The sequence below is a fragment of the Strix aluco genome, chromosome 6, assembly GCF_031877795.1.
Source record: "Strix aluco isolate bStrAlu1 chromosome 6, bStrAlu1.hap1, whole genome shotgun sequence".
NCBI classification, from domain to species: domain Eukaryota; kingdom Metazoa; phylum Chordata; class Aves; order Strigiformes; family Strigidae; genus Strix; species Strix aluco.
In genome coordinates, this window is record NC_133936.1 from 19,906,738 (window position 1) to 19,927,866 (window position 21,129).

At 39.5% G+C, this 21,129-nt stretch overlaps 1 protein-coding gene across 2 annotated transcripts in view; it reads right to left on the reverse strand.

The window, feature by feature from the left end:
• Positions 1 to 20,661, reverse strand: part of LOC141925221 (dipeptidyl peptidase 4-like) — a 40,882-nt gene extending 20,221 nt beyond the window's left edge. Inside the window, exons 1-12 of one of the 2 annotated variants that reach the window (XM_074828976.1) lie at positions 20,552 to 20,661; positions 20,369 to 20,453; positions 12,160 to 12,258; positions 11,487 to 11,581; positions 11,300 to 11,374; positions 9,301 to 9,353; positions 9,127 to 9,199; positions 7,838 to 7,958; positions 7,244 to 7,404; positions 5,270 to 5,373; positions 1,660 to 1,795; positions 1,467 to 1,511 (exon numbers count right to left, since the gene is read on the reverse strand). In XM_074828976.1, the coding sequence (XP_074685077.1) occupies positions 1,467 to 1,511; positions 1,660 to 1,795; positions 5,270 to 5,373; positions 7,244 to 7,404; positions 7,838 to 7,958; positions 9,127 to 9,199; positions 9,301 to 9,353; positions 11,300 to 11,374; positions 11,487 to 11,581; positions 12,160 to 12,258; positions 20,369 to 20,453; positions 20,552 to 20,557 (1,053 nt within the window). In that variant the 5' untranslated portion in view covers positions 20,558 to 20,661. Of the gene's footprint in view, positions 1 to 1,466; positions 1,512 to 1,659; positions 1,796 to 5,269; positions 5,374 to 7,243; positions 7,405 to 7,837; positions 7,959 to 9,126; positions 9,200 to 9,300; positions 9,354 to 10,981; positions 11,081 to 11,299; positions 11,375 to 11,486; positions 11,582 to 12,159; positions 12,259 to 20,368; positions 20,454 to 20,551 lie in introns of those variants that run through there. The other variant, XM_074828978.1, reaches the window with a different exon arrangement.
• Positions 20,662 to 21,129: the final 468 nt, after the last annotated feature.

The following is a 21,129-nucleotide window of genomic DNA, read 5'->3' on the forward strand; positions in this document are numbered from 1 at the left end:
TTGTATATACATTTATATGAATTGCATATACATATATGTGTATATATACATCTCATATACATAAAAATATCCCATATCAGTCAAGTGTCATTTTATCATCCCTAAGTAGATAAGAATAAAAGAAAGGAATAAATATACCTTTCCCATCCCCTCTTCAATCCTCCCTACTTTCCACTCCCTTCTCAAATTCAAGAATCATACAGTGAGATTATCTATTTCTTCCAACAGCTCCTAAGATGTGGGTTGTCTCTTTAAAAGAAACAAAAAACCAACAACCTAGTTTAATGGCACAGACTTGCATTTTGCCCTCTCATTTTGCACAACTGTTTACAAAGTCTGCAGCTTGATCATCACATTGTCTAATTGTGAAGCCTTTGCTGCAGAGAAGCAAAATGTGTCAGCGTTAAGGCCTTCCTTTCCATATCAAATTTGACAGCAGGTGGGTTGATCTCTCATCTTCATACTGCGGATGATTTCATCCCTGCTGTTGCCTCCCTCTTTGCATTTCTTTAAACTTTCATTTTTGACTTCAAAAGTGAATTAGTGACTAAAGCATAATCAGTGTGTGGAAAATGCGGGAGTGGAAAGTGTACTCTGTGTTCTCATCAAAAACTCTGAAACTCATTTCTCCCTCCAAGTCTGAACTTTTGCATCTCTGCTTCACTTCCCCCAGATCTTCTGTGTAGTTCATTAGGTGCCTACTCTCTACCATGTACAAAAGGACTGAGAGGCAGCTTGGAAAGCATCATCCAGACAGTAGCAATTGGTTTGGCAGAAGTATATGAAAATCTTAATCTGGTCAGTTATATGCATCTTGTCCCCAGTTCTCTTCAATGAATATTTCGGGTAGCGGAAAAATAAATAAATAAAAAACCCCAAGGAGAACCTGGAATGGTTTGTTGTAACCTGAAACGTTAAAAATTACTTTTGTCCTCTATGTCTTTCCTCCAATACAATTCAAAGGTTATAGGACACACTTCTTAATACATTTTATCCCCTAGATCATTCTGGAGGTGGTAGGAAGATTGGAGAGCAGCCAAACCAGCATAGCTGACAACTCCCCCAGAACAAAGGGAATTCTGAATCCTGGCTCCTGCACTCCCCCACCTACTGCTACTGAAGTGGTAGGTCAGAATTAAAAAGGAGTCTGGAAGGAGCACTCTGCTTTTTGGCAAGCTGAACATGATGCATTGGTCACGGAGGATGCAGTTACAGCTCCAGCCCATGCTGCACTGTCAGCCCAGCCTGGGAGTTCAGAACCCCATACCCATAAAAGCTTAAAACTGGGAGTGGGGTGACATAGCAACTCCATTTGAGACCATTTTTTCCTATACATGTAAAATGCAACAAGTAAATGGATCAGACCTACACACAAGAGGCACTGTAACTGGCAAGAGGCTCATACGAAATTTTCATAATTATCAGTGTTATTTAGCATGTAGCAGTTTTCGAAATTGAACACTCACTCTGCCAATCCAGCCAGTTGTACTTTCTTCCTTAAGTTGTTTTTCCTAAGAAAGAAAAAACAAACAATCCCACAACAATTATGTTTATTTTACACCAGGCTATGCTTCTACAAAGATAAACATACAGAGATATGCTACTCCTTTCTAGTTTCATTTATCAAGCACTGCGACACTCCCACCTCATTTTTCTTACCTGTGGACATGACCAATTTCCAGCAGCACTTTCAAAGTCACAGACTGTGAGGACTGAAAAATTCTGAATTCTTCTGAGCCACTGCAGACAGATCCTTTCATCTGTCACCCATGTTACAACACTCAAATAATGATCCCTGAAAACAGCAATAGCATTAGATATTTAAAATCCTTGCTGTAATAGCATACTATACCATAGCACTCAGCAATTCACTGAATGAGACTCATCTGGCTATTTTCATTTCAATCTACTCTTCAGCAATAAACAATGAAGCAAACCTAATTGAGCCATTTTTTTGTCAATTGCTTTTGCTGCTAGTAGATGCCTTGGTTATCTTCATTCATACAATAAAGAATTAGATGGTTTGTACATACCCGCTTCCAGAAAGACAGCAATTAAATTCTAACAGTCAGATCACTATCCTCTAATGCATAAAATAATAACTACTTCAGACTGTTCATAAATCTTGCACTGTGTGCATCTAGAGGAAATTCTTCTGAATATTAAGTTGTATGGGCCTTAGATTTTAGCTGCATGAAGTTGGTTGCTTGTAAGCACTTTCTGAGTGATACATATCTTTGTTCAATTTAGTACTTATTTCCATTAGTTAGAATGGAGGGAAAGATCATACCAAGAACAGATATTACTATCTGAATATTTTATGTTCATCTTCAGAATACCAACTACTTGACATGAAGAATTGGAGTATCTGAAAAAAATATCATTTTCATGAATATTCCTGTATATTAATTTTAAAAAGGCACCACATAAAATTTTGTGGTTTTGTTTATCATTACGATCTGTTAGATGTACTCGTCTTTTCTTATTTTAGATCTCCCCTATCTCCTAGAAGCCTTATGAACTAAAATAAAACAAACCTCCCCTCCAAAGCAAGTATACATTTTTAACTGGAATTTGCACATTTGACGTAGTTCCAAGTTCATGTTCCCTTTTTCCCCAAAGTTAGTTAACAAAAATGTGTGGGAAGTTTTGTGGTGAGAGTAAGTATCTTCGTGATCATTGCTGGGGTGGGGGGGGGGTGGGGGAGTGTGGGGAGGGAGAAAAAAGGAAAAGAAAACACTACAATTAGTGTGGATGGATTAAAAATATATGCTAACTGGTTACTGACCACTTCCAGGTTTATTTCTAGATTGCAGTTTAGAAATCATGAAAAAGGTCTATTTTTGCATTTATATTTGACTGGAAAGTTGGTAGGTCATTTAATTGCTACTGTCACTGGCTTCAAACAGTATATTTTAGACCACTAATATTATAAAAGCACTCTGCAGGAGGTTGTTTGAAAATAAAAAAAAAAAATAAATCAAATTGCTGTTCTTCATGTACCTATAATAGTGGTTTCCCCTGTTTTGTAAAAGGAGAATGAGCCTCACAGCTTCTATTCCTTCAATGTGAGAGAAGTTAACAATTCTGGAAACTATAAATCATCCATCAGACAAGATGGACAGTATAAGAAAAAAACCCAAAAAATATTATTATGCTATTATTATAACAAATATTTTAAGGTTATTATATAGACTCGGAATGCATCTTCAGTTTTCAACAACCCATGAAATGTTAACTAAGCTGCAATTAACTCAAAGTATAGAGTACAGTAGTTTTGCATTGCCCTTCCTCATTTGCTGCTGAGAAGGGATATTCCTGCAATCACCGTCTGGAGCTCTCTACTTTGAAGATGACTTATTTTTAGGACGGATCATTTCAGACAAGAAGCATCCATTGCCTTCATCTTCCTGTTAGCCAACAGGAGCCCCCGGTACCCATGATGTTAAAAGTGGTGTTTAAATGCTGTATGGATTTCATGCTGGTCATTCATGCAAAAAGTGTCAGATTTCATCTACCACCTTACGTGGCAAAGCACTGCCATTCCACATTTTGGCAGCTCTCCTTGGCAGGTAATAAAAGTTTCCCTCTGAAACATAAGTGCACCGTGCGCCCTTCAAACGTGGGGGTACAAGTCTGCGCATACAAGCAGCTCTGGACAGTGCTGCAACAGGCAACCATTTGCAGGGGCACTGCCCCTCGACATCCGCACTCAGGCGGGTGGGGTGAGGTATGCCACCAATTTAAATTTACTCAGAATTTTCCACCACAAAAATTAACTTTTCCTGCCATACAGCGTTATAAATATACATACTGTGCAAATATGCATTATTTTGTCCTTCCAGGAACAAAACTACCCAACAGCAACACTGCACATCACTTGCCTTTTCCCACTCATGTACTTTTGCTCTTGCAAAATTCCCCAAGACTTGTTCTGGCCACCTCAGTGTTTGCAAGATGCACATGCTGAGGCTTAACCATTATTTGGATTAGCTGTTGGGAGAAAGAGTAAGTTTCCATCCTTGCACTCATCATTCAAGACTTGATTTATCTTCGTATTAATCCTCATTTACTGAGTGTTACATTAATTTAAAAATGGATTAACTCCACAAAACTCAGGCCTGTGTTAGCCAGATGGGTACAAGGCTGGAAGGCAGATGATGATTATTCTCCCCAGGTCACACAGCAGCATTGTTCAGCTTCGTTAGGTGTTAACAAAAGGAAAAACAACTCTAAGACAGCAGAGATCTTAACCAGAACTGACCAAAACATAAAGGGCTTTTAATTCTGAGGCACTGAAATTCTGGAGAAAACCAGCGCACAACAGCTATTTAACATCCAGCTATTGCAGTGTTACTGTAGAGAAATGATAAACAACATATTCATAAAAACTTGAGTATCTCAGTTAACGCAGAGATGTCAGTTACACTGTGGTGAGGACTGAAACAGAATAGCACTGACATTCCAGTTATAGCTTTTTGGCCACCATGTACAAAATGCTGGTTTTATGCAGTAGCTAACAGACCTCTTTTGTTTTTTCTGAAGTTTATCAGTATAACCTGCGCTTCCATACCCATCATGTTTGTAAGTGCAAACCTCTAAAAAATTTCCACAATACTGTTAAAAAGAAAAAACAAAACCTAAAATCTGGGATACCAAATTCTGTGTGCATGCATTTTAAATCAATTTAGCTGCTCTTTACAAAATACATTTATATCATGTTGTGCATTTCCAGTGGCATTTTGAAAAATACAATTTTCCATTTACTGTGAGAGGTGCTGGTTTTCACCACGTTTCCAAAGAAAACAAACATTTTAAGTATAAATCTGAAGACAACCATGATACCTTGCCTTAGCATGGAGTCTGCTTCCAATGAAATCAAATCTTCACTTACCATTAAGATTTTGTTTTGGTTTTTTTTCCCCCCCCCCCTCAGTGAATTGGAATACATATATTATAATTTGATTATACCAAAACTTGCTCATATTAAAGTTGTACTGTGAAATGACTTCACCATAGTTAGACTCCACTGAATGTGATGAGCCAAGAACTTGTCACATTCTGAATATAACATACATGGAATATGCCATCTATATATAATCACTAGGAGGATAATCTCTGTGCAGATTTTCTCTGGTAAATCTTGTTGCTACCAGAGCCGCATGACTGGGAAAAACTGCCATGTACACAGAATATAGGGTGGTCACACATAAAAGCTCCTCCTCCTCCACCAAATGAAACAAGTAAACATTCAACCAAAATTTCTTACCCTGATTTTATTTCTTCAGGTGGAGAAATTTCGGCAGAGCGGAACTCGGGAAGTGATTTAGTATCCACAATAAAGAGTTGCACAGTTGGATTTTTAGCTCCTGCCTAAAAATAAAGTTTTTCATTGTACTTTTGAAGAGAGAATATTCTTGGTGAAGTAAGTGTTTGAAACTATAGTCAAAGAAATTACTACAGACCGTCAGGTAGAACCAGCCAACTTCAAACATGTGAAAAGACAAGTTCCTAAATGCAGTTTTTAAGATCAATACATAAATTATCCTTTGTATTTTTTTTTTATGTGAAAGTGTTAGTTATGTATTTCTAGGTAAAAAAGACTACTACATTTAGAAACATTTGTAACTACATAGGGCTTGCTGTACCTAAAGCAGTGTTTGACCATATCTCGTCCCACATGCCACACACAGTACCTAAGAGTGAATCAAATCCATTTCCAACAGACAGAAAAGTGCTTCTTCATGGAAACATACCTTACGTTAAGTGATCATATAATAGCTGCCTATACCACAAACAAATCTGTGACTGTACCACGCACCCCACTATTTTTAATGTAGTGCTACTGACAGCAATATAACTGTGCCAGGAGGGGCTTCTTCTCTAGTAGTTAACTAGCCAAGTCCTCATAACAGTTAGGTAGGAGTAGCTGACCCCCTCCAGAAGTCAGCAATATTCCAAACAAAAGGAGTTTGTAATAAAAGGTGCACTTTAAATTGGCAGTTCATTCCACATCTCTTCACAAGCACCAGGCTCAGGGCAGAGCACCTGCAGCTGTCGGGGAGCAGCAGCGTGCTGTGAGCATCAGTGATCCCTCTGGGGCAGGCTCCAAGGGGAGAGGCAAAGGCCAAGTGCTCCTGAAGCCTTGGGAAGAGTAGGGAGTGACTGACCACGGCTGCTGCACAGAAAGCCAAACTTAGCACAAAGAGGACCAGAGGGTAGCTTTTACACCAGACAAACAGCTGTATCAGATGAGCAATCAGTTGGCTGTATCAGCTGTTCTGCCCCAGTGAATCAAGAGTGAAAATACCTTCCAGAGCTAGCCAGACTAGCATGGGGGGGATATATAGGTGCCTCAGCCCAGCACAGAGTATAAGAACCAAATGATGAACAAAAAGAACTGAAGAAAATTATGGGTTTGAGATGGTTTCAACCCATGCATTCCTTCCTGGCAATGGGGATACCCAGCACTGTGGTGGTGAGCATATTATGGAGACCAGCAATGAGAACCAAGTTTGTATTGCAATTCACCAGTATAGTGCAATTGTTGTAGTCTGAGTGTATTTTGTACTTGTGTCTTACGTGCATTGCTGCATCTCTCTGCTAAATCAAAATCCCATGTAATGTCAAGTAACTTCACACAGGTCAACTAAGCATGAAACCTGCTACATGTGGAGTATCTGAAAGAACCTGTTTGGAGTGTATTAGACTGACTCTCACACCATTTAGTCCAGTGCCAACTGTGCCATGAGCAGTGAGAACAACGTCATGTGGAGAGGAAAGGGGAGGAGAAGGAGCTGCATGCACTAAAGGCTTCATTCTCACAGCTAAAACTGAAAGAGCTTTAGGTGTGGGCAAAGGATCCCAATATAGGAAGCATCCAACAAGTAAAAATGCTACATTAGTTGAAGAAGATTCCATTATCAATACCACACACAACCCTAACACAATGTACATCTGCCAAACACTTTGTACCAACTTCAGTTCCCTAAGAGCATCTACTTGCTACCTCAAAATTTTCTGGTGAAACAATAAAACCTTAAATCATATTTTTTTTTCTTTTAGGCTTCCTCTGGAATAATAAAATACTTTAGCATTGCCAGATACTGTTGACTTCAGAAAGAGTAATCACAGCAAGCTGTTGAGGAGAGACAGACAATATTTTCATTAGCAGAAACTGATTAAATGAGACTACTCTCTTAATGAAACTGCAGAACATCCATGTTTAATAAATAACACAGACCTTGGGATACGGTATTCTAACGGTCTTTGGATACTGCAAGGTGTCTTCAGAATAAAAGGAATACTCTATAACAGGAACTTCTGTATCATTAAATGCTGCATATGCCACAAAATTGCCATTTGGAGACCACCACAGAGCAGAATGGGTGCCAAACATTTCCTCTGAAAGAGATACAAATGTGTTTTAAGTTATAATTGATAAATTGGCTCTTCTATCCTAGGTACTGTTCTCATTAGTTTTTAATAGTGTTTTTTTTTTTTTTAAATTGAAGTTCAAATACCAAAGTGCAGACTCTCTGTCTGAAAATGTGTTCTGAAATGAGACAGTAGATCAATGCTTATAATCTATCCTAAGAAACTAATTCACACACTATGATTTCCAGTGACGTGCTGTGAGTTAGGCCAACTCATTTCCGTTCTTAGGTCCTCACACTAGCCAGGTATTAAACTCAGGTAAGGATGCATGCTTCTGTTAAAATACAGACTTAGATTATTTTGAACTTTTCATAATAAGAAATTAAATAACAGTTATAATAATTTTAATAAAACAAAGTTTTTACATCATAATGCAAAGTAAAATATGCTTGGCAGTTACCTTCATAAACCCAATCTGGTATTCCATTGAAAATTTTATTTTCTTCTCCATTTTTAGTGATTTGCACAGGTTCTGTTGTTGGTGAAGTTTTTATATAAACATTATTATTCCAAACATATGCCTGGAAAACATCACTGTGATTACAATTACTGTTAGAGTAAATCCTACTTCCTTCCTTTGCCTCATCTACTGGGAAATTTACTTGTACATCAGATGACAAAAATTGTCTTTGAAAGTTGCATTTCCCCAAACATCATTGATACTTAATGAACTTGAATTACTAACACAAATCACGTGTAGCAACTTAACTTCAGGCCTAGATGCAAAAAACAATCAACTATGATAAATGACATGATTACAGTATCAAGTTTTGAAAACCTTGCTATTCATTTTCTGTTGAGAGACAAGCTTATTTTCCTTCATTAGAAATTATTTTTCACTAATTTGTCTTTCAAAGAAAATGATCAGTACTTTGGTAAAACATTGATGGGGGTCTCAGCATTGCCAATAGATCTGTAAAGATGGTGCATTTCTTCGGTAGCACTCAGAACTCCTCTAGTTTTTTGGCACCTGCCTGCCTCTCTTATCACCCCTGTTTTTCCTCTCCAACAACTGAAGAACACAGTTTTATTCCACAGCTTTGCTCCAAGATGCAGAAAGCTCTTTTCAACATCCTTTGCTTCTGTGGTTGGGCTCTATAATCCTTATAACTACAAGCAATAGAACAAATAAACACCACATTCTCCTGTGATAGCTCTTTAGTTGGATCCAATGCTCACCACAGGGAACGCACAAGCCTTGCAAACACAGTGGCTGTCACCATTGCCATGGACTGGGGAGGAGAGGAGGAAGAAAAGGACAGTGGGAAAGAGTACAAAACAGATTTTGATCCTCTAATCCCCATTACATGCATCCACCAAATAGAACTTCATTGATTATGGTGTAATTAGGAGATAAAAATCTCAGTGATGAGTAATCAGACAATTGTAATGCTGCTGCCTTTGAAAGGGATGAGCTACTGTCTGAAACTGTAAAAACATGAAGTTCCTGTGCATTTGTGCATTTCATGACTACTGTGGCCACTACAGGAATACATCTTCTTTAAAGAACAAATCAAAACACACAGAGAGATTTTGGAGTCTTTCCAGCAACAGCAGTCAATTTGGAAACTAGTTCAGCTACTTTATCTAGCAGTAGGAAAGTCCCCAAACCTCAAGGGTACAGACAACGTGAGCTTCCACATCACATCTACAAAAATGACTGTTTATGTTTTACTTATCTTTACTAACCAGTTTGTGACCAACAGGTGACCAGGATATATATTGTGTATCATTATGTAGTAGCCTGCCATCTAAAATAGAACTGGAAAAACAAAAACAAAATGCAGCTAAGAGAAATCAGTGAAATGTCATTTCATTGCAAAATAATGTTAAAACTATGTCTCATGTACAAAAATTACTGACCTGCTATTGAAATCATAGATGTGATATGAAGCTGTATAGGAATGCCTCCACAACTGCAAAAGAATTATTTTAATATTAAGAGAATAAATTTCACTGGGATTCACATCTCTTACAGTTTGAATCACCTCTGAAACCCTCCTCATGCTTTTGTTTAAGACAAACAGAACACAATGAACATACAAGGATAACAAATCTCTGCAAGGTTTAAGAAAAGACTAAAGAATTGCCACTGCTCTGGGGTCATCGCTTAAATGCTATGACAGAGGCCACCGACTGATTAAGGATAGAGATACAGAGACCAGAGATGCTGCGGATTTTCAGAAATCCTTGTAGCTATGTGGCAGACTATCGTAGCTATGCACAGTTAATCCTCCTCCTTCTGCTTTACTGGCGCACTTGCTGTTTTCTGTCTCATTTTCCATGCTGTATTATTTAACTTGGCATCTTATTGTTTAGTAGTCCTCACAAGCCCCAGCAGTATTTCTGTAGCAGTTCCTCCAGTTCCAGGGTGACCTATTCCCATTCATATTGTCACAGAAATAAACCCCTTCTCTCAGAAACCTGCCTCTTGAAGTCTGTACCACTCTGTGGACACTTACAAAGAGAAAGACGATGATGATAAAGCAGACACATTTAAATGTGTTCACTTTGTGGGGCTGAAGAGGTTTGATATAGCCCACGGTGTTGACATGTTACAATAATGCTACCTTCTATGATGGTTCTTGAAGGTTTGTATGAAGATATAAAACAATAAGTTAGTACTACACAACCAGATGGCTATTACATAAGAAGCGTCTACATCCTCATGATTCATTTTGTTACTCTGTTTTCTCGCAATAAAGATTAATAATAACATAACTTTCAATCACACTATTACATAAAGGTTAAAAGATCTTGCTTCAGCATCAAAATAAAACTCTTATGACTGCAACAAATAAAATACTATAGAGCAATAAATCACAAGTAGAGGGATGTCTAGGGTGGCTGGAAAAATATAAGTAATTTTGTGGCTACTAATGATACAGTGAAAAGTCAAACAATTCAGAAAGACAAAAGGTAACTGGCTTAGTAGTACCTAGCAAGGAAGCTAAAACTGAAAAGTAGTGATGACTGAGTGCATGGATTGTGGCTGGCACACTGCGAGAGGCATTTTTGGACTGCAAAGCCAGAATATGCAGACAGAACTCAGTGACAGTGACACAGTGCTCGAGTATTTGTACACTGCACAAGTCAGCACTGAGCTTTTTACAAACAAAACAGGCAGCTCTCTAGGGAAAAAAAAAAAGGAAACGGCAACAAAGTTACTGGCTTCTCAGCGCACAAGCTGTAGGGCAAATTATCACCTCCATTAGGCTTCTAACTGTCCTCAACAGCACACAGAGCCAGGTTTTCATGCCACCTGGCACAAACATAGGTTGACCTTTGTTGCACAGTTCAGCGCCAAACCAGGACGAGGCATTATGCTAAAGGTTTTTCACATGCTTGGTGACAGCAGCAGACAAGGACACCCAAGTCCACTCCAAATGCAAGGGGACAGCCTTCTTTTATAAGCACATGCTGCTTTTCATTCATCTCAGTTTGAAATTCTTATGTCCTAACACCACAATGTAACAACCATAAATATACACAATATATATGTGCAAGCATATGTATACAAGCATATCTACTCATCACTTCTTACCCACACAACTCCTTGGACAGCCATGCCTATCTACTCTTCTAGCTTGTCTTCCCAGATGAACCACCCAGCCTCACTCTCCTTGTGATATCTCCTGGTCTACTTTTTATCCAGCTTCTTTTCTCAGGCAGTCATATCTCTTCTGCCAAGCCCACAGACAATACCAGTCTCTCTTCTCCTCCTCCTGCCTGCTCAACTTCACTGTTCCCCTACAGACATCCACTTATCCATCCTCCTGCATTTCCCTCACATTCTCTCAGCCTCTCAGTTGTTCCCAAACCTTTATTTCCCAGTTTCGTCCTCAGAGAAGTGCCCCTGTACCTTTGTATAGCTGTACTGCAGAAGAGCAAACTTTTGGTCAGGAGACAATATAACTGTGGTTGCCTTGTATTTATCCTGTCAACAAAGGGCAAAAGGAATGCATTAAGCACTGATTTCAAAGAAATGCACAGAACAAAATATTAAATTTAGTATCTTTCCCAACATCTGCATATATAAGTCAACGTACTAATGTTGTATTCGCCAAGATTACTGAGGATGTTCCTGTGCCAGCATTGATACGTAGGATGTCCCCATCAGCTGTTTTGTGAAGATACTGATTTCCTAGAAGAACAAGAGAGCTGCTAGTAAACAATAAGTAAATTCCTCATCAGTTACTTCTCTTTTCCCCTTATGTTTTTAAGCAGTAAATAAAATTCAAAAATCTGGTCAATGTTGTGTTTCCCACTTCTGTAATGAAATGATGCTTACTGCACAAGAACGTGTACAAAAACTAGTCCTGGGGCTCACAGTCTCTGCCTTCTGGCACCTCTTTCCCTTCGGGCACTAGGCATAGTCAAAAGGAAAAGTGCCCTGTATCCTCCAGTTCCCTGATAGCCTCATGCACAGGAAGCTGACACACTTCATAGGATAACATGCTTCTACAAAAAAACATAGAATCAAGTACGTTCTTTTAGCAGTAGGAGAATATAGCTTGCCATGAATGTGAACATGTATTGAAAGGGGGAAAAAAAAAAAAAAAAAAAAAATCACAACTCTGAGCTATGCACCTTTCTATAATGGCACCATTAAATAATTTAACTTTTTTTTCAGGATACAGTAGTCACCTCAGCATGAAGACATATGTTTACTGAAGGCAATACATTTTCTTGACATTCATGCTGTATGTAGATATTAATTACCTGAAATCCACTGCAAATTATGCGTTCTGTACTTATAGTCATTGTTCAAGTAATTCTGTAGAGTGTATGTTCTTCGTGAATCAGGCTCAGAGGTACTTTCTGAAAGAAAGAGACAGAAGAGAGATTTTGACGTTGCTGCAAATTGTTCCACCACAGCTTCTTAACCTGACTACTAAAATAAGTGCGTTTTTGTTGCTGGTTATTGATGTGTTTTAGCTAACTAGCTCTAAAGTACTAGCAGTGAGAAGGCACTAAAGCTTTACTGCAAGATAAATTCAGTAAGCATAAAATTAAGGACTATTGGTGAGATCATTCAACAAACACGTAAAAATTACAGATGCCTTCGCTGTTATTTTACTTTAAGGTACACAAAAGCTGTTATCTTTTGAGTAAATGAAAATACCTTTTTGACAGTAACAAAAATAAAAAGAAGACTTCTGGCTCTCTTGTCTCAGGAAACGCGTACCTGTACTCCTCTAAAATTGAAAAGAAGTGATCTTAGTGCCTTCCCCCCCTACACTCACTCTGGGAATTTTGCTGCAGAACCCTGACTGCTAATATTTGCATCAGACATCAATTGTGGGGTGGATCATGCAAAGCAGAGACATACATGCTCATGTTTGAGAGTGGTGGATAGGCAAGGTTGTCCAGATGAATGAAATGTGGCATCCATGTGATAAGATGTACAGACCTTGAAAGATACCTTAAAATTAAAGCTGCTGCTGTACTTTATCAGATATTCCATAATATTGCCGCTCCTGTTCGTGAACCATTCAATTGTGAATCATCTGCTTATCATTAAACCCATATTTCAGAAATATCTCAAATAAAAAAATCTGAGCACTAAAATTTTCAGGGAAGGTCTAATTTAAAAACAAACAAACAATTAAATCACAAACACCAATAAGCTTATGATGAAATAACTGGTTAAGTATTTATCCCTCTCTTGATGTGTTTTTCACCAAGGTATCTTAATGTGTACTGCAATATTACTAATTTGACTGCAAAATTAAAGCCAAGTAACTGGGTTACTATGAAAAGACTAAGTGAAACTTTGAACCCAGTTAAGCTAACGCGTTTGGTCATCAGCTCCAGCACACTGCAGTCAACTTCTATGAAAAAGATTTCTTTTTTACTGGCTGCAGTGCACAAGCTACTGTTTCCAAAGTCTGAAAGGTTCAAATAATATTAATTAACAAAAATGGTTTGTGAGTCTTTGTGATATTTTTCCTCTGAAAACAAAGACTACAATTTTTAAATTCAGGTATGCAATTCTCTCCCTGCTTCCTCTCCTGCCTTTTTTTTTTTTTTTTTTAAAAAACAGAAACCTAAAATCTACCCTCATACAGATCTACACAGTCCAGATGGGAAGCAATTTTTATTTCAAGTGGCTAAGTCATTCCTTTTTTGTTACTACCAGTACAAATCAAAAGACCTAGGATAAAAACAATTGATAAAAACACTCAAATACAGATGTGGTGACTGATCAACCAAGATAATAACCTGTCCCTATCAATTCTTAGAAACCCAGTCTTTCAGGTACTTTTGAACAAACAGCCTCTTCTTTCATTATGCTGAAGAAGAAAAAGAGCGCAAAGTCCTCGGGGACACACACACAGAAAAGCACCTCACAATAATTTTCGCAGGTTATCTTTCTGCAGGTTAAATACATGTTACACCTGGAAGAACACCGCTGGAAGATATTAATATTAGCTCTTACAGTTTTACTCTTATTTCCAAACAGTAAGAACACTGCATATATATAGCACAGACTGTATAGACACTGCTGCAGTAAAAGTCATGAGCCATAACAAACAATGATTTTAGTCTAAGATGCTCAGCAAAGGTTAAAAAAAATTCTTGCTCAATTCCATCTGAAATTTGACTGTTCTAAAAAATTACTAGTCTAGATTTCTTGCTCATGAAGTTTCCTGCAAGAATATTAATTTCTCAGGTTAATTATTCTATATTAACTGAATATTTAATTTGATGGATTATGAACAAGTGTGCATTTGATATTCATGCACTGTTGTCTAGTTGGGAATATCACTTCTCTCCTTCCTAATTGAGTAAGTGTCATTTTCAATTAGAGGGGCTTCAGAAAGCAACAAAATTCTCTCTTGGAAAAGGAGGAGCAATTTAAGACAGGTGGCTGATGAACAGGTTTAGGGATTTTTCCAAACTGATGAATGTTTTTCCCCCTGGTGACATACATATTTTGCTGAGGTCTCATTACTAAAAATCAGGCCACTATTAAGATTTGTTGGCTGTGTATAAAATTAAAATTTCATTTTCTGTCAACACCTTCCACATAGTAACTGAATATGAAAACATACGCCAAGCTGTAAGGGTACAGTCATAAAAGATCTAGTTGAAATATTTTCTTAATTTAAGAGATAGGCCACTACCCGTATATTCTTACTTATCCACATTATGCCACCGACCAAAGATACTCAACATACATTGAATTCTGTATTTTGGTTCTTCTTGTTCAGATTCCAGTTGAAAGAAAGTGTCAAACAGGTTTATTTTGACAAAATAAAGTAGTTGTTGACATTCAAGAGCATTTTATTGGCTTTGAAGATTGGATACAGGTCAATGTATGTTCATATTTTAGCAAAACAGCTTCTTTCACTCTTAGGTTCCTCAGAGAGGCTGTGAAGGCTGATTTTTCTTGCTATTTTTCTTTTTTGACTGTTCCAGATACAGACTTATTTTTCTAAATTCCAAATGACTAGCTCTTCATCTCTACCCTATTCTCAAGCGCAGCAACACATAGATATTTCCACTGTTATAATGATATACTGGAAATACTTACATCATAATAACCCTATTACAAGAGCAAACACTTAAGTATGTCCTTCTGGGAAGACGGCTCTTAACCTTTTATGTAAGTAGTACTCATATGAAGTTGATAAACAGTTCTGTTTTAATTTTAGATTTTTTTTTTTCCTAATATGTCACCCTTTCTCAAGAGAAGAATTGAGTTGGTTTCTGTAGGTGTAAGGTGTAAACAAGAAGTTAACTATTGTGTTAGGTTTATGGTATGACACACCACCATACCAAAATCTAAAGTTGTTGACAAATTACTTTTGGTATACGTATTGTTTATTCCCCAGTGTCAAGACACATTTTACTAATTTCCATATGTAATAAAAAAGAGCAAAAAATTATGTAACTAATTTAAAAGAGATGGAAAACTATAAAACCAGTAATAATGGAAGTTTTACTGCATGTTCACCACTACCAAGAGAGACTGGAAAAAACACAACAAGGGAAAGACAAGTACAAGCATGATGCTCAGCAGTAACAAGAAAGAAAGGGACAGAGAAATGATAAAAATCAGAAAAGGTGAATGAGTATTGCTATTTTTAAGTGACAGCAGAACAAGAACGATAATGATCTGCAATCTAAGAATGTAATTTAGGAGCAGCGTGAGAGATGCAAGAAGGGAAACCTGACTGATTCAGTAGTTAGTCAGAAAAGTAAGTGACATTTCAGGCTATTTTTTCCAAACCTTCCTTCTTCCCTGTTTCTCTTCCAACGTGTGTAAAAAAGCACTCAAAAACCTTCCCCCCTACACTCAAGCCCCCAGTTACTGCCTGAGATATGTGACAATTAGAGCACAGAAATGGATTTCCAGCAAAGAAGCAAGTAAAAATGACTCTACTGGGGCAGGCCAAAGGTTCACTTGACTCAGAACCCCATCTGATACCAGACATCCAGGAGAGACCAACGGGTAAGCGCCGTGACAGCTCCCAGGGCAGCTCACCCAGGCCTCACTCTCTGGGGCTGCGGAGACTTCCCCAGAGGGAGGTAATCATTAACTTTGTAATCAATAGCTCTCTCAAATCAAAGTCCCTCTCAAATTTGCCCCATCTCCTGCAAAGCAAGGAAATAAAAATAGCACAAGCAATCAGATACAGAGAGCAATCCACTGCTGGTAAATTTTTTTATATTACATTACTCAACATTTGAATTAAGGTAGATAACTGAGTTAAATGACAGTTACAGAAGTCAAGGACATATAGCAGAAAAACATTTCCATTCTCTACCTTTTCCTTCACTAGCTAGGAAAGTAATATATCTACATGTAACATGAAGACTACAAGGATCCTGCAATGCAGAGCAAGGTGGATAAATACGTGGGGAGAAGAGAATAGCTAGAACAGTCAGATTCAAGCCAAAAGACTGTTTGGTCAGACAAGTCTACAGCACACTCACCACAAGGCAGTTAAACTGCTCTATCTCCTATACAACTTTGGAGCAAATTTCAGCCACGATTTTGATGAAAGTCCTCTGAAGCTCAGCTACTGGAATTAACTACTGCTCATGATTTATATAACAGTTCTCTAAAAAAACGCACACAGAGTCAAGATTCTTATATAAACCTTAATTTTCGAATCTTGATTCAAAGTGATTCTACTTCAAAGATCAACTTCTGATCCATAGATTTAAATTCCCTTACAGATTTTCTAGCTTTCTCCCTAAACACCCTTAAACCTAATGCCTTTCAGAAACTGGAATAATACAGGACCCCTTATTCCCAAGAAAACCATGACAGATCACAGCTGCCAGATTCATTCATTTCTGGCACAGGTCTTCAAATACACGGGTTGTGTATCAGCTAGAAGCCTCTCTGTATTTTAAACATACTGTTCAGTTGCAAGCAGGGTGTTGACATTGGCAATAGACACTCCTCCACACCACCTAATCACAAATTTGCTTGGTTCAGGACAGAATGCAAATAGAATAAACAGGGGAAGACTGTAGATATGACCATCCCCAACAGAACAATTATGAGAGCTATTTGGAGACTTTTACTTCCTTTTCTGTTCAGTTATACATTAACAGGGCTGTGAGGAAGATCTGCAACCTCACCTCTCTTTAGTCCTTGAAGCATGAAGCTGTGTCAGCAGTCCCAACATTCTTCATCTTCAAATCCAGGATGACAACACGAACTTACTGGACTTTTGCTGCTAGTAACACTTATCTCTATTTATGATAGCTTTCCACCAGCCACTAGTAATACCCAACACATCAGTTAGGCATCAGACTCACAAAGTACCCTCAGGCACTTTAAGGTCATTAACTTCCCCAGCACCTGCTGTGCTTTTCCAACCTGTTCTAGGTACACTTCTATCAAAAGACCACAGAAGACCACACATAGTATCATCCAACCATGGCAGTGATGAGCCTTCTCATTTCGTGAATATCTCACCCTCGGAGAATTAGACATCTGGGTGAAGGAACCTGGTTTTTGACCAGACAGTTTTATAGGACCCCCCACTCTAAGGCGGTTTATGACTTGCTCATAGCAGCAGAATGATACTAGTTACCGCACTGTCTCCTTCCTGCTCTCAGCATTGGCTACTCTTCCTCTCACTCCTGGCCCTCCTGCCCAGCTGGCTGTAACAAGAACTGCTGTTAGAGAAGAGGTAAGGTGTATGGCAACTGGATGTTTCAATCTGTCTTCTGCATGGAAAGTTGCAGGAAAAAAAATAAATGGGAGAAGCATAAGTAAATGGATAAATGAATCTCGGACAGACCACAACTTTTAGAAAATACTCATGCTTTAAGGGCTACCACTTGCTCCTGTGGTCATCTCTTGACTAGTTCCTCAAAGCATAATAATGCTTTCATCAACAGACTTCAAATACAACCTCCAAGGTTGTTTTGAGATTAAACTGTTTGATGCAAGTAGCTCCATGTGGTCATTAAAATAAAGTTATAAAATAAGGTGGCAAAATAGGCAGTGTTTATAAACAAAAACTATAGAATTTTGTGCACGGTTCTGGATGAAGACCCTTAACATAAATAGTGAAGGGCTGCATCCAAAATTAGGGAGCCTTTTTGCAAATTTAAGTCTGCAGTATTTGCTCATGCTAAATGGCTGCAAGAGAAGAAGCAGAAGTTCCACTTGCCAGGCCTACTGCCTACCCACAGCCAACAAGCCAGAACTCCTCTGGAGTGGCAAAATTTCATAACCTTTTACAGCACTGGAACCCATTTATCAAACTAATTCTGTGCTGCATGACTACTAAGTTTATGAAATGAAAGCACACTGAGAAGCACAGGGTTGAGAAGAGCAGTAGGCCAAAGGTAAGAAATCCAAACTCAAAATTATCTGTGTATATCAATAATCTTCATTTTAACTCCCTGCCCAATGCTTGAACCATTGGGACGAAATGAAGGCTTGATTGCAACTATAATTACTTTTATCAGATCAGACTTTAATTTCACATAGTCAGTCATGTGAGCAGCTGCTGCTGCTCCTCCCCACCACCCTTCAATTTTGCCACCTTTCATTTTGTACTCAGGCCAGCACCTGTATTGCCCCAGGAGGCACCCTCAGCTGACTTGCATGCCATGAGGTCATTCATAAAAGCCATATAATCAAACTGACAGTGATTAAGTGCTCTGGCCTATAACGTAGTAATTACAATTGCACCACCTGTACACTCTCAGCTAACAGAAAACATTTGTTTAGCATTCTTCAGTCAAAAATTCAAAAGCATCCTGCAGTTCCTGAACTATAATGGTCACAGTTGTTTTTCAGACATTACTGCTGGCCTGATTTGGGAAGAGACGGGAATTCAGGTTTTTGAACTGGGACCCCTCTAGATAAAATACGGATCGAGATGGAGACACCTAGTGAACTACATGGGTGTGCTAGGTAATTTCCCAGGCATTAATTTGAGACAACAGTAAAAAGACTGACACATTGCCCTACTCTTTTACAACCAAAATGACGCAAGCCAAGGCTGACAGCATGGTGATATTCTGTATGTCATCCAACAGAAGTGTTTCTTTAAAGTAAAATCTATTTACTATATAGCTCAATGACTGATGCTGAATTGCAGCCACTTCTACAGCAAAAGGATTCCTATGCTACAATTTATGAAAGAAGAAAACCCATTTGATTTTCAGTAAGACAGCACTGGCATTAAGGTAGACAAGCACCAACTCTTTAGCAGTTTAGGCCTGCATATGGAATTCTTTCACCAGGTGTTATGTCTGCACACATGCATCTTGTAAGTTATCAAGACCCTTTCTCTTGTTCTTCCAACTTCTGAAACTAAGAGTATTTTCTGTCACCTCAAAAATCTGCTTTTTTGAGATAAGTGGCAAAAAGCTGCCCCAAAACAATAGAAAAGAGAGTCAGCATCCATGTATGCAAGTTTTAGCCCAGAAGGCATGTAATTCAGATATGTGGACTTTGAAAATCTAGTTTTCAATGTTTGTAGTATTAATGACAAGGCTGAATTGCAGAGGAATTTAAACATAAATTATGCCATATGAACACTAGTGACACAACCTTTGCTTCTTTAATTGACATACAAAAAACCCACCAGAACTTTCTGTGCACATAACCAATTGCTGTGTTCATTTATGAACACGCTGTCAAGATCAACATACACATCTTCACACTTCTTGGGGTGCACCTCACAAACAGAAGACCACCAAAGGTCTAGTCTAGAAAACACTTTGTTTCCTTAGACTTTGCAGTGCTGAATTCTACGTATCACAACTGCTCAGCTGTCAGTTGTAAGAACACAAAAAAGAGAGATTAACCTGCAACTCTGTCCTACCAGCAGGAAGCAAGGCATTGCTTGATGAGGATTTAATGCTGTTTCACATTAACATTCAGAGCTACAAGGGCAACCTGGAAAATACAAACTGATCAGAGTCCAAACATGCATACCAAATCTTTTTGCTACTTTTCTGACCTCTCTAAGTGTGCTGTGTATATAATTTCACTCAATAACGATAACAAAAGTTGTGCTGAGAAAACAAATTAAAGGGAGTATAATCTTGTCTCTTCAAACACCCTAGGAAATTGACTAACTGGCATTTTACTGCTGGTTCTACAGCCTTCTGCTGTAATAGGAAAGGAAAATGCTGAAAACGATAGTGCTTGTAACTCGTATTTTCTCAGCTCACAGGGGAATCAAGGGACATTTTAACTCCCCACCCCTCCCCGAGCCCCCCATCCTCAGGTGAGACACCTTTCTGACGAAATACCTCCCGGTTTCCCCAGAGCTCCAGCTCTATCAACGCCGTTCCCTAAAGCACAAACTTTCAGGAAAACTTTCCCCCCGCTGCCGGGGGCGTCGCGACTGCGGAACCCCCGCGCCCGGCCGAGCCCCAGCGGCCGCAGGGAACCCCCCGGCCCCGCCGCCCACCCCCGGCCCCGCCGCGCACTTACTGCCGGTGAGCAGAGCCAGGGGCACGGCGATGACCGTGACGATGGCGGCGACCCCCAAGATCCCCAGCAGCCACTTCAGGAAGGTCTGCAAGGAGAAGTCCCGTCAGGCGGCAGCCGCGGCCGCGCAGGGCCCGCCTGCGCTGCCGCCCACCCCCCTCTCTCCCCCCTCTCTCCCAAACCCACCTGCATGGCGCGGCGGAGCGGCGCGGAGCGGGGCCGCTGCCCGGGGCGCAGGAGCGGTGCGGAGCAAGGCGGAGGCTGGCGGCTCTGCAATCCCGCCGCTGCCCGTGGGGGCTTCCCCCTGCGCGGCGGGGGCGGGGGGGCCGGGCCGGGCCGGGCCGGGGGCGGCAGGGAAGGGAGCAGCGCCAGGCACCGCCGGTTTGTGCCAGAGCTCGGATTTCCTGCCGGGTTTGCAGCTTCGCGTGTTGTTTTTTGAGCTGTGGTTCCTCCGTCAGTTCAAACACTTGGAGCGCGGTGACACAGCTGTACATTAGAGGGGAGGGACCTTTGACACTGGAAGGATTTCTGTCGGAAATCAGATAACGGCCACACAGAGGTCCCAGAAGTGAAACGCCTTCAAAACTAACGGCAGAGTTCCAAATGCTTTGGTATCACCAGCATTTCTTGTAAAGTTTCTGCTCTTTGAACTTCTTTCTGCGGCAATCAAATCATGGGAAGACTGATAAAATTGCGTAAAGGGTTTACATTAAGTTCTTTGGCGCTGATTCTTGGCGTAAAAGAGATGGGTGTGTAAGTCTGCA